We start from the raw sequence: 14587 nt of genomic DNA, 5'->3' as shown, positions 1-14587 counted from the left end.
TGAAATTATTTAGCCAGATAGTAACGCTGGATGCACTATATAGACTCTGTGTAGAAGTCTGTAGCACTCCCTGAACGCTGACTAAAGTTGAGGAACCCTATTCATACTTCTGTGGCTGCAGAATTTATTACAAAGACAGCTGATAAAAAAAACGCTACTGTAATTGTTCCTTTATCTTGAATATATATGTATGAAACAATCCGAAGGACAAATATTTGTTGTGTGCTCTACAGCTATTGTGCAATTTTGAGTAATGAACGTGGAGAGATATGTTGCTGGAGAGCACAGCATTATCCAGGCAGCCCGGGAAACAGAAAACTGTTGCACATGCCATTCACTTGTTAGGATTGCCACACACTTGTTTATTGGGTCTTCTTAGCAACTGATGAAAGCCAAAGCTATTCTTTTGCAACACCCAGGCTTTACTGACGCACGCCATAGAGGCAGAAGGCAGCTATTTTATAATAATCCTTTAATGAATGGTCAAAATTCTGTGTTTCCAATTAAATAGACAAAGCAAGATTTCAAAATGAAACAACACATAACTTATACGCATGGTAATAAGCAGGCTCTCTCATTTTTGCCTTTTTGACCCACTTGCATCAGATTTCTGATAAATTTATACAGCCTGCCATAGTGATCAATGTCAATGGAGTTGAAAACATAATCCAGACTCACTGCTTTTGTTGTACATAAATAATATGATCCAACAATCACCAAGTCATCTCTGTCAGGTAGCCTGTAGACAAGCAAAGAGTAGAAGGATGCAGTCGTAACATAGCATGACATTCAGAAGGGTAGATAGTGCTCCAAGGGCCACATTGTCAGATGCAACCCCTTTCAAGGGCTGCAATAAAACTTAAAGGGGCATTCTCATCTGAGACATTGATGGCATAACAGTATGTGTCATAGAGGTCTGATAAGTCGGGGTTCCACATCTGGGACTCCCACGTCAGGAGAATGGGAATCTCCCGTTCCTCTGTTTGGCATTCCAAGGAGGAGGACACCGTGCACTTGTGGAAACAGGCACATGTGTGACAACTCGCATAACTACAATGAATGCACAGACATCCTTTCTTTCCTTCCCACCATAAAAGAGGCAGTCACATAAGACTTCCAGCCACCCAGTGCCCCACAACCACTGTCCCAGCCACACTGTGTTCCACCGCCACTGTGCCTGTCACACTGTGCCCCACCACCACTGTGCCAGCTACTGTGCCCCACCACTGTGTCAGCTGCACTGTGCCCCACCGCCACTGTGCCCCACCGCCACTGTGCCCCACTATAACTGTGCCCCATCATACCTGTGCCAGCACTGTATGCCCCCATTACGGTCAGCCATCATTAGTACTTATCTGCCCCCTGCTCTCACACTCTGTGGTGCTCCTCTACTTTCTGACAGGAATAAAACATGTAAGCAGCCTAAGAGGGCGGCACAGAATGGTATTGCAGGCCACAGGTCATGCACCCCAGTTTAGAGAATATTCTCAGCTCTTTCGGGTGGATTCACACACAGCAGATTTTTTTGCAGAAATTTAAATTTCATTCCTCTGAAAGGAGTTATTTCTGCAGCAAGAACATGGATTTCCTCACGTTTCATTTAGAACTCGCATCTCGTGGGCACTGCCACTGTACCCACAACATCAGCAGCAGGAGCACGGCTGATATACACAGCCGCAACTGTCAGAATTGAAGAGAACTCAGATTCTGCCAATTTAACCATTTAGATGCCGCAGTCAATAGCGTCTGCAGCATCTAAGGGTATGTTCACACGCAGAGTCAAAAACGTCTCAAAATACGGAGCGGTTTTCAAGGGAAAACAGCCTCTGATTTTCAGACGTTTTTTGAGCAACTCGCGTATTTCGCTGCATTTTTTATGGCTGTTTTTGGAGCTGTTTTCAATAGAGTCTATGAGAAAACGGCTCCAAAAACGTCCCAAGAAGTGTCCTGCACTTCTTTTGACGAGCCGTCATTTTACGTGCCATATTTTGACAGCAACGCGTAAAATGACAGCACGTCTGCACAGAACATCGTAAGACCCATTGCAAGCAATGGGCAAATGTTTGCCGACGTATTGGAGCCGTCTTTTCAGGCGTAATTCGAGGCGTAAAACGCCTCCATTACGTCTGGAAAGAGGTCGCGTGCACATACCCTAAGGTGTTTGACAGAGCTCGGGTCTCTATTCTCTCTACAAACGCAGCTTAGGTAAATACAAAAGAGTAAGAAAAAAACCAGAAGTGAACACTACCTCCATCTTTAAACATACAAATAGTAACAAATGTTCTGACTATTTTGAGCTTGTAAGTATTGTTTGATACAAAACTTACATCACACAATCTAACAAATATATTTAATCTCACCTCTTCTACCAGTGTAGATGTCTGGATAAAAGACACACCAGACAATTCCCCAAGTATTAGGACTTTCTTGTAATTTTCTATTTCAATAGATGTAGGCATCTTCTTCATGATGTAAACAGTCTTGCCCCTCACATTCATATTAATCTGAAAAAAAACAAAACACTTATGTAACGATGCCAACGTACCTTCGTTTCCTTTAGTAAAAATTATATTAATGAATATCAACATGCAACTAAATTAATACAAATAACACTTATAGGTTTATTGGCTGCCAATGAAATTGTCCATATTTGGTGTGTGTGAGAAAGGGAAATTAAATTGTGAGCCCCATTGGGGTGATGACAGTCTTTGTACAGTGCTGTGGAATATGCTGGAACAATATAGTGTGTGTGCGTGCGTCCTTCAGGGTCCAGGGACGTCTGCAGGGCTGACAGAGAACAACGGTCTGTTGATCCAACCACTCCAGCAGGTGAAGCGGACACCAAACATCAATCAGGAGCAGCAAGAGGGTGGATAGAAAGAAGGAGGCAAAATAATGTAAACTACACCCGGGCTAGCCTCTACCCTAAGAGTATGTGCACACACGAACTCAAAAACGTCTGAAAATACAGAGCTATTTTCAAGGGAAAACAGCTCTTGATTTTCAGACGTTTTTTAAGGCACTCACGTTTTTCGCAGCATTTTTTTTACGGCCGTTTTTAGAGCCGTTTTTTCTATAGAGTCAATGAAAAACGGCTCAAGAAGTGACATGCACTTTTTCGTGGGCGTCTTTTTACGCGCCGGTTTTAAAAAATGAGGCTTAAAAAAAACGCTCCGTCGGAATAGAACGCCATATTTCCCATTGAAATCAATGGCCAGATGTTTGTAGGTGTTCTGCTTCAGTTTTTTCAGGCGTTTATGCCCCGAAATGCGCATGAAAACACTGCGTGGGCACATACCCTTAGGGGGAGATGTATGAAGACTGCACCAGTCTTAATAAAAAACAAGCTGGAGTAAGATGCAACAAATTTCTTAAGAGGCACACGCGTCTTCACAGATTTGTTGCATCTTCGGCTGTCCGTGCACCACTGAATGAAATCTACTGCAGCCATGAGCTGGCTTACACTTCCGCTCTAATTTACACAAGTTTCTGGCATAAATTATAGTAAAAGCCTCCTTTAGCTAAGTTACACCCACTTTTCCAAAGGTGTTGAGAATGGGGAAACCGGCCAAAAGCCACACATTTTATGACAGTTTTGCTCTATTTGCAACATTGCTACACCAGAAAACTGGCCTAGAAACTTTATTAACTTCCCCGTTAAGTGTACCAAATGTCTTCGTGAATGGTTTACACCTCGTGCACACAACCGTGTGAAAAACGGTCCGTCTGAAAAATATGCACCGCAGGTCAATTTCGGCTCGGAAATCTTACGCAGCATTTGGATGAGATTTGTTAAATCTGATCCACTATGCTGCGACTGTATTCTGCTGCGTTTTTGCCGGCCGTAAAAAACGTGGCAATTCCGCTACGAGTCCTAAGGCTTTTCCACATGTAACGGAATTGCTGCAGAAAATTTCTGCAGAAATTCCGCAGAAACTAGAAGAAATTCTGCGGCGGAAAAAATGCACCATTTTCCTGCGTTTTTTTAATGCAGAAACCGGTGCGGATTTTGCGGCGTTTTTTTCAATGCTGGGAGATGGGGATATCTCCTTTGAAATACGCAGCAATTCAGTCCACTTTCCGCAGCAGGAATTGACATGCTGCAGTACGAAAAACACGCACCGCAGGTCAATGTCTGGTCGGAAATTTTACGCAGCATGTAGATGAGATTTGTTAAATCTCACCCACTTCGCTGTTACTGTATTCTGCTGCAATTCCGGACGGACAATACGCAGCAATTCTGTTACGTGTGGACAAGCCCTAATACGATGCCAACATTGCAATAAGTCAGTTCTGAAATTTCTTTCCTCCTCGATATTCCACCATCAACTGTGAGTGGTGTCATTGAAAAGTGAAAGCGTTTAGGAACCACAGCAACTCCGCCATGAAATAGTAGAAGACCACGTGAAGTTACAAAGCAGGAACGCCGAGTGCTGAGGCGCATAGTGCATAAAAGTCACCAACGCTCTGCTGACTGAATAACTGCAGAGCTCCAAACCTCCTCTGCCATTAACATCTGTACAAAACTGTGCGCCGAGACCTCTATTGTATGGGTTTTCATTGCGGAGCAGCAACAAGCACAATGCCAAGCGTTGAATGGAGAGGTGTAAAGCACGCCACCACTGGACTCTGGGAGGAGGGGAAACATGTTCTGTGGAGTGATAAATCACGCTTCTCTATCTGGAAGTCTGAGGACCGAGTCTGGGTTAGGCAGCCACTTCGGATTCAAATTATAATTAAAAAATAAATAAAAATCAAGTAGTATTTTTTTATGAACAGCTTCTCTGTATTTGCCTCTTACCTCTTGAATCACTAATACTCCTCCTTTAGGGGCAGCTGAAAACATTAACATGATCTGACTTCTTTGATCAAAAAAATCTTTCAGCATCTTCTCATTCTGCTCATCCTCTACAAACTTTATCCAACGATCTTCTTTGACTTTCAAGGTACGTTGAAGCCAACTTCCCATGTAGGATACCCTCTCATCTTCCCAGAAGGGAGGAACTGGAGGTTCCTCATCGTCTATGTCCATTTTTGGTTCCTCAACACTTATAGCTGGTCACCTATGGAAATTATGCAAAAATTGTAATATTTCAAAAACAGAAACCATAAAAATCATTCAACAATAGACAAGGATTAACCTTTGGCCAAACGGAGACTTGTCTATTAGTAATAGAAACCTTTTTTTAAAGAGGCTCTGTCACCAGATTTTGAAACCCCAATCTGCTATTGCAGCAGATCGGCGCTGCAATGTAGATTACAGTAATGTTTTTATTTTTAAAAAACGAGCATTTTTGGCCAAGTTATGACCATTTTCGTATTTATGCAAATGAGGCTTGCAAAAGTACAACTGGGCTTGTTGAAAAGTAAAAGTACAACTGGGCGTGTATTATGTGCGTACATCGGGGCGTGTTTACTACTTTTACTAGCTGGGCGTTCTGATGAGAAGTATCATCCACTTCTCTTCACAACGCCCAGCTTCTGGCAGTGCAGATCTGTGACGTCACTCACAGGTCCTGCATCGTGTCGGCACCAGAGGCTACAGTTGATTCTGCAGCAGCATCAGCATTTGCAGGTAAGTAGCTACATCGACTTACCTGCAAACGCTGATGCTGCTGCAGAATCATCTGTAGCCTCTGGTGCCGATGTGTCCTCGCTCGTCTGACACGATGCAGGACCTGTGAGTGACGACACAGCGTGATCTCTCGAGAACACGCTCTGTGTCTGCACTGCCAGAAGCTGGGCGTTGTTTAGAGAAGTGGATGATACTTCTATACACAACGCCCAGCTAGTAAAAGTAGTAGACACGCCCCGATGTACGTACATAATACACGCCCAGTTGTACTTTTACTTTTCAACACGCCCAGTTGTACTTTTGCAAGCCTCATTTGCATAAATACGAAAATGGTCATAACTTGGCCAAAAATGCTCGTTTTTTAAAAATAAAAACGTTACTGTAATCTACATTGCAGCGCCGATCTGCTGCAATAGCAGATAGGGGTTGCAAAATCTGGTGACAGAGCCTCTTTAAAGTTACATGTAAACACTATATGCAGTAGAAGGGTTGCCGATAGTAAAAACCAAACAGGATCTCCCCTGCAATATGAACAACGAGTGCCCGATGCATGTCTACACCTTTGACTTCTCATCAGGAGAGTGGCATCATTTTTAGGCTGCTACTCCTTCCACTGCTTGCTAACGTTACAAAACTTCTGAAGAAGAGAAAGTGACCTTCTTAAAGGGTCATTCCAATCTTCGCATATCCTAGCAATCTGCTATTATTTTATATCACTTTATGATCGATAAGGGTCCGACCTTGCGGACCACCACTGATCCTTAGAATGAAGGTGCTGTGACGACGCTGTGTCGGGAAAAACAGTGAAGTGGATGCATCGCTAAATTAGCGCTGTGGCCCCCCATTTTCAGGGGCCGTGGGGGTCCCAGAGGTCGGACACCCACCGATTATTGGGTGATGGCATATCCTGGGCCCAATCCATACTTTGCATTTTGATGTAGGTTTTTAAAGAAAATGTGCACAAGAAAACCATGAACTGGACCTTAGTTCACAATGACCACAGGGAATGGGCCAACATAAGCTGGGCTTGTATTCTCTCTGTGCAAGCCAAAGAACTGCCTTAATGGTACATATTGTAAAGGTTGCCCAAAAAAATCCAGGGGCCCTAATGAGCAAAACAAATAAATGACTATTACAGCCAGGCAGGGCCAGGGCACGCTTCCTAAACATTACTAGAATTACTTTTTAGGTTATGTTTACATGAGTTGTTTTTTCTGCTGGTTTTTACCAAAATTGCAGTAATAAGGCAGCGGTCTTGCACATAATGGCACAGTTTTGCCGCGATGACCGTGATTGCGCAAAAAAACGCCACATAAAACGACTCATGTAAACATACTCTTATAGTAGTTGATAAAACTCAGAACATAAAAATAGAGAGTAACAGTAAGGAGGACTTTAAATGGACCGGCAGTCGAGCATGAGCACTGACAATCCATTCAGAGTCTATGGGAATGATGGAAACAGCCGAGTACAGAGCTCTTCTGATCCCACCTGTCTCATAGATATTGAATGGAGTGGCTGGCACATGCTCAACCGCAGCGCCAGTCAAGGATATCGAAGGCAAAGAAGAGAAACGTGCAGCACTCACCGATCCTTAAAATAAATTATTTTATTTCATCATTTTAAAAGTAGTAGATTTACACACAGTACATAGCGATGGCCATTTCACAATATCCACACTTCATCGAGTCCGAAAATGTTTTTTAAAATGATGGAATAAAATGATTTATATTAAGGACTGGTGAGTGCCACACATTTCTCCTCTTTGCGTCCTGCACCCTTGTGATTATGATATGACCTAAACAGATTTTTATCATCTAGAAGTAAACAAAGATGGCTTATTACATTACTGCAAGCAGAGATTTCGAAAACAAAGAGGAATAGATACAGAAAATATTTGAGAACATTTTATAACTTTTCACAATGCAATAATTGTGCTGTATTTGCTATAACCATCATACTGCTTTAACCCATTAATGACGAGGCCATTTTCGCGTTAATGACCAAGGATTATTTTTTGTTTTTTCACGGTCGCATTCCATGAGTCGTAACTTTTTTTTTATTCCGTCGACATAGCCGTATGAGGCCCCATGCACACGACCGTGCCCGCAATCACGGCCCGCGATTGCGGGCACGGCCGGCCGCTGACTGACAGCCGCATTTTCGGGCCGTGCTCCCATACAAAGTATGGGAGCACGGCCCGCAAAATGCGAAAGAACAGACATGTTCCATAATTCCCAGAACATTTCCACGGCACGGACACCCTTCCGTAGTGCTACAGAAAGGTGTCAGTGTTCAATGAAAGTGAATGGCTCCGTTTTTGCGGACCGCAATTGCGGTCCGCAAAAACGGAGGTTTTTTGCTGTCGTGTGCATGGGGCCTAAGGGCTTGTTTATTGCGGGACGAGTTGTATTTTGTAATTGTACCATTTTTAGCTGCTTATAATATATCAATTAACTTTTATTAACTTTATTTTAGGAGAGAATTGAAAATAAGCAGCTATTGCAGCATTGATTTTCACGTTCTAAATTTACGCCGTTTACTATGCAGCGTAAATAACATGTTAACTTTATTCTATGGGTCAGCACGATTAAGGGGATACTAAATATGTAAAGGTTTTATATGTTTTCCTACGTTTGCACAATAAAAAGCCTTTTAGATAAAAATTACTTGTTTTTGCATCGCCGCATTCCAAGAGCCGTAACTTTTTTTTTTCCATCAATGTGGCCGTATGTGGGCTTGATTTTTGCGGGCCAAGGTGTAGTTTTCATTAGTACTATTTTGAGGTACATAGGACTTATAGATGAAGTTTTATTTACATTTTTATGGGGGGAATGGGAGAAAAGAGAGAATTTTGCCATTGTGTTTTGCGTTTTCTTTGGACGCCGTTCATCCGGCGGTTTAATTAATGTGTTCATTTTATTGTTCAAGTCGTTACGATCGCGGGGATATCATATATGTGTTATTTGTTTTAACACTTTTACTAAATAAAACCACTTTTTGGGCAAAGTTTTATTTTATTTTGAATGTAAATTTTTTTTCACAAACTTTATTTAACTGCTTTACATTTTTTTTTTTAGTCCCACCAGGGGACTTCACTATGCGATCTGCTGATCGCATATATAATGCTTTGGTATACTTAGTATATCAAAGCCTTATTGCCTGTCAGTGTAAAACTGACAGGCAATCTATTAGGCCATGCCTCCGGCATGGGCCAACAGGCATTTGCTGAAGAAAGGCCTAGGGGTCTTGGTTAGGCCCCCAGCTGCCATGGAAACTCGACGGCGACCCGTGATTTCTTTGCGGGGGGCGCCGATGGGGTGACAGAGGGAGCTTCTTCCCTCTGTCAAACACATTAGATGTCTATGTCACTATTGACAGCGGCATTTAATGGGTTAAACTGCCGGAATCGTCTGTCCCGTACTGTTATCATGTTTTCAGTATGGGACAGTTGTCCGGCAGCGAGGCAGGGACTCCTAGCATCGTACATAACTATGATGCTAGGAGCCCGGCTCCCTGCACGGTGTTCGGTCCGAGACTTGCGGCCGAAATACGTCCGTCAATTACGGACGTAATGACCTCGTGTGAATCCAGCCTATGTTCTCTTATTAGGCCCTGCTGGAGCGTTACGCTGACAGGCATAATACACTGCATTACGGAATTGCAGTATTACTTGAACAATCAAATGACTAGTGGTGCTAAAAAAAAAAGTTACGTGTAATAAAATGTATAAAAATACATTAGAAAGAGAACAAACAAAGACAAAAAACACATTTTCTCCAATAAAAAAGCATTATGTAAAAAAATTAAGAAAAAAAATATACAATATAGGTATGGCCGCATCCGTAATGACCAAAACTATAAAATCATCACATTATTTAACCCACACGGTGAACGGCAAAAACATTTTTTGTTTATTCTGCCTCTCAAAAAACTGACTAAAAAGTGGTATGCACCCCAAAACGGTACCAATAAAAAAGTCAACCTTATTTTCGTCCACGGAAACATAAAAAAAGTTGTACTTGAAGGTGTTCAGGCCGCACTAGGTTTCGTATGGGTGCATGCGTAGGGGCCCAACCCGTGTAGTATAAGAAAGGTACAATGCACACCAAAAAAGTCGTTATCCAAAGATAGAGTTTTAATATTCGTAATTATGCCAGTTTAAGTGCGACGTTTCGGTCATCTCTGACCTTCATCAGGCTCTGTAATATCCTGGGTCTTGCATAATGGCGCTTAATGTATGGCGGCTTGGACAGCGCCTCCACATGCGGCAAGCCGCCATACATTCATCGCATTTAAACTGGCATAATTATGAATATTAAAAATCTATCTTTGGATAACGACTTTTTGATGTGCATTGTACCTTTCTTATAAAAATGTCTGTCAGAATATGGCGGCACAAAAACATATGAACTGTTTTTGTGCAAACCTAGTAAAACCAAAAATATATATTGCCGTAAACGTAATGACCCACAGAATAAAGTTAACATGTCATTTGTACTGCACAATTAACGCCGTAAAAACAAATCCCAAAAAACAATGGCGGAATTGCTGCTTTTTCTATTCCCCCCCAAAATAAATGTTTTACAATACACTACATGTACCCCAGAAAAGTAGCATTAAAAAATACAACTAGTCTCGCAAAAAATCAAGTCATATACGGCTATAGTGACGGAAAAAAAAAAAAGCTATGACTTTCGGAACGCATTAATGAGAAAACGGAAAAAAATTGTTGAAAACTCAAGGGGTTAACAACCATTCCAATACCACAGGTGCGGCTTTAATTATAACCTGTATGTTCTGTTACCTCTATTGTCACAGAATATAATGACCTGGGGGTACAGGTTTCGGATGCACACACCCTATCTCTGAGATAAATTATATTGTGCCCCCCTCCTGTGATAAAATCCCATCCACAGCACCGTGCAATCCCCCATAGTGAAGTCAAGGGGTGACTTTACCTCCTGCCTGTGGTGCGCTCTGCTCTCCTCTACTCCTCTGTGTACATGACTCTGTTGCTTCCTCGGCAGCTTCTTATCTCTCTATAATCCCTTCTGTGTTTACTGACAATTCACTATCTTGACAATTCACTCCCAAATAGTGAAGCTTGTCTGTGGAGCAGGCGTGCCCAGGAGGTGACTTATTACCACAGGGCACTGAGGAGCAGCAGGCAGCAGCGGCGTCGTTTCCCTGGGACACACATTTGCTGTGACTCACAGAGCAGTAAACATTACCCGCCCTCGGCTGCCTCCTCGGCCCGGTCATACATTGCATTTTATCCAAGGTCTCCCAGTCACGTTTATATTAATATAAAGATATACAATGTTTGCTCTCAGGTAGGTGTGGAGAACAACTGAAAGCAATTATTTATATATAAATAAAATTTAGCAATGCAATTAATATTTTTCTAGCATAATAATATAATAATGAGTTTTCATTTGTGTCAGCAAACATAAAGATGTGTTCACACGGAGGTTTTTGCAGGAGGAAAATTCTACCTCAAAGTTCCGTTTGGGATTTTGAGGCAGATTTTGACCTTCCTGCATGGTTTTTGCCGCGATTTTCGCCGCTTTTTTCGCTCGCGCCCATTGAGTGCTACGGGCAAAAAACTCAGCGAAATACGCTTTCTCTGCCTCCCATTGATGTCAATGGGAGGTCAGAGGCGTAACCGCGCGAAGATAGGGCATGTCCCTTCTTTCTCCCGCGAGGCGGTTTTACCACTCGCGGGTGAAAACCGTCTCCTCCTCCCATTGAAATAAATGGGAAGCATTTTCGGACGGTTTTTGACGAGTTTTGCGGAGCGGTTTCCGCGCCCAAAAACTCGCCAAAATACTTTTTTTTTGTGTTTTTAGCATGTGTTTTTTGTTTTGGTGTATGAAGTCCCAGTGAAAGACATGGGAGTTTATCAAAATAAAAAAATTGCATGCTATAAGGGTGTGTGCACAACCGCGCTTTGTGCAATCCCTCTGTTATCCCTCCTGGAAATGTATGAATAAATTGAAAACTGGGTGTTCCCATTCCCCTGGTCAATGGGGTGTGCTTCTATTGACACTGTCTACCTATTGCTGACAGTCAGGCCTTGTTGGGACAAACCATATAGACAAGGGCAATGGTAACACCCAGAAGTCTATTTATTCATACATTTCTAGGAGGAATAAATGAGGGATGGCATAATGCAAAGCTCTAAGAAAAGATGCTCAAGAATTGTTATTTCATGGAGAACAGTAATATTTTTTTTTAAATGATGGCAGAAGAGCTGACAGATCCTTTTTAAAGCAGTGGTGGGCAACCTGCGCCCCCCCCCCCCCTCCTTCAGAGTACTCAATTGAATGGGGTTGTTTTGTTAGGGTATGTTCACACGCTAAACTAAAAACGGCTGTAAAACACGGAGCTGTTTTCAAGGCAAAACAGCCTCTGATTTTCAGACGTTTTTAAGCATCAAACATGCCGTTTTTAGAGCTGGTTTTCTATTCATCCAATGAAAAACATCTGACATGCACTTCTTTTTACGGGGTATTTTTTTGAGCGCCGTTTTTTAAGTTAGTATGAGTTATTTTCTTCTAGGTTTTTGTGATCACAGCAAAACCAAAGCAGTTTGTAAAAACCACTGCAGTTTTACTGAGATTAAAAATCAACGTTAATGGTCACGCTGTTTTATGGGTTAAACTGCTATATTACCTGCAAAATCATGCGCGCATTAACTAACAATTTGTAATCCATGCCTACCGCACATGGGCATGCCATTCAGCCTCATGCTGATGCAGCTATGTGTGTTTTCATGTGCACACGTTAGCTTCCATTTACGTCTGAAAAGCCAGACTGTTTTCAGGAGAAAACAGCTGCGTCGTTTCAGACGTAAAGGCTCCTCCTCGCATTTTGCGAGGCGTCTTTGACGGCCGATCATTTGAGCTGTTCTTCATTGAATTCAATGAAGAACGGCTCAAATTACGTCCAAAGAAGTGTCCTGCACTTCTTTGCCGAGGCAGTAGTTTTACGCGTCGTCGTTTGACAGCTGTCAAACGACGACGCGTAAATGACAGGTCGTCGGCACAGTACGTCGGCAAACCTATTCAAATGAATGGGCAGATGTTTGCCGACGTATTGGTGCCGTATTTTCAGACGTAAATCGAGGCATAATACGCCTCGTTTACGCCTGAAAATAGGTAGTGTGAACCCAGCCTTAGGCTATGTTCAGACACACTGTCTGCAGACGTAATTCGGGCGTTTTACGCCTGAAAAAACGGCTCCATTACGCCTACAAACATCTGCCCATTGCTTTCAATGGGTTTTACAATGTTCTGTTCCCACGAGGTGCAATTTTACGCGTCGCTGTCAAAAGACGGTGCGTAAAAAGATGCCCGCGTCAAAGAAGTGCAGGACACTTCTTGGGACGTTTTTGGAGCTGTTTTTCAATCGAGTCAATGAAAAACAGCTCCAAAAACGTCCCAAGAAGTGTCCTGCACTGTCTGTAAAATACGCAGCGAAAAACGCGAGTTGTTAAAAAACGTCTGAAAATCCGTAATTTTACATACATACCCTCATACTCGTCCGTGTGCTGAAATAACTCACAGCACACGAACCCATTAATTTCAATGGGGCTATTCAGACTTGTGTGAAACTCACTGCATGTCTTATATTGGTGCGTTTTTGCGCACCTAGTCGCCCATTGAAGTATATGGGTGTATTAAAGGCAGTGGCGTAGCTATAGGGGTCGCAGCGGTCGCAATTGCGACAGGGCCTCGAAGCCAGGGGGACCTGCGGCCCCCCCGCACCACATCAATAGAAAGTTACTATAGTAACTCGGGCCGCGGGCCCCTGTTACTATAGTAACTGACAGTACATACCTTCCTGGTTCTGGATCGCAGCGGAGGTCCTGACGTCACAGCGCTGTGAACAGCGCATGACGTCACTAACGCTATGCGCCCCGCACAACATCGTGATCCCGGATAGAGTCAGGACAGAACTTCCGCCGCGGCTGAAGAGGAGGGTAAGATTAATATCCCTGTCGTCCTCAGGCTAGGCCATCAATAGCTGATGTGTCGGGGTTCGACTCCCGGGAGCCGGCCAATCAGCTGTTTTGAAGGAGGCGCAGCACTCGTACAAGAGCTGCTTCCCCTTCATTCCGGTCACTTCATTCCGATCACTTGCTCACATTGTGAATCGGTGTCAGCGATTCACAGTGTGATCGAGTAAAGGAAATGAAGGGGAAGCAGCTCTCGTACGAGTGCTGCGCCCTTTCAAAACAGCTGATTCGCCGGCTCCCGGGAGACGAACTCCGACACATCAGCTATTGATGGCCTAGCCTGAGGATAGGCCATCAATGTTTAGGGACTGGACAACCCCTTTAAGCCTACGATGTAGCAGGCTTAGAGGGCCCATGAGACAGGATCACAGATTGTGTGATGCTGTCTGCTGGGCCCTGTATCTAAGCCAATCACATGGTAGGCTTAGATACATGGCCCATGTGTGATCCTGTCTGATGGGCCCTGTATATAAGCCTACCACACTGTAGGTTTAGATACAGGGTCCCAGCACACAGTAATCTTATTCTGTATAAGATTACTGTCTGCTGGACCCTGTATCTAAGCCTACCTTGTCACTATGACATGTCAGAAGTTTGTCGAACATTTAGCTACACTTTAATGGACATATGCATTTCCATCAAGTTACTAACTATAGAATTACTAATTTAATTTGCAGGCAAAAATTGGTTGGTGCATTCCTGTGATTTTGGCGTATTTTTAAATGCCATGGACATATTTGAATGTTTTTCTTCATTTTTTATTTATTTTCATTGCATTCAAATAATTTTGGGGTAAAAATAATTTCTCGAATAGGTCTTTATTAAAAATGTTGCTGCATTTTGCTTGTGCAGCCTTCATGTATTCACATTCTGTTTCTTTCCCAGTCAAAACCGTCGGTATAGTGCACTGACAGCTTGCTCTTTATCCGGTCTGTTTGATCTCCTGAGTGCTCATTGTCCTTTTCGGCACGCACGCAGTGCTTTTTCAA

The 14587-nt window shown here is 43.0% G+C and overlaps 1 protein-coding gene across 1 annotated transcript in view; it reads right to left on the bottom strand.

Moving 5' to 3' along the window:
• Window positions 1–10668, bottom strand: part of DNAH11 (dynein axonemal heavy chain 11) — a 228068-nt gene extending 217400 nt beyond the window's left edge. Inside the window, exons 1-3 of the mRNA XM_075827324.1 lie at window positions 10537–10668; window positions 4802–5063; window positions 2361–2504 (exon numbers count right to left, since the gene is read on the bottom strand). Of these exons, the coding sequence (XP_075683439.1) occupies window positions 2361–2504; window positions 4802–5032 (375 nt within the window). The 5' untranslated portion in view covers window positions 5033–5063; window positions 10537–10668. The remainder of the gene's footprint in view (window positions 1–2360; window positions 2505–4801; window positions 5064–10536) is intronic.
• Window positions 10669–14587: the final 3919 nt, after the last annotated feature.

This window comes from Rhinoderma darwinii, chromosome 5 (genome assembly GCF_050947455.1).
Source record: "Rhinoderma darwinii isolate aRhiDar2 chromosome 5, aRhiDar2.hap1, whole genome shotgun sequence".
Lineage (NCBI taxonomy): Eukaryota > Metazoa > Chordata > Amphibia > Anura > Rhinodermatidae > Rhinoderma > Rhinoderma darwinii.
Note: the sequence above shows the minus strand (reverse complement) of the source record. Positions and strands in the feature narration are given on the sequence as shown.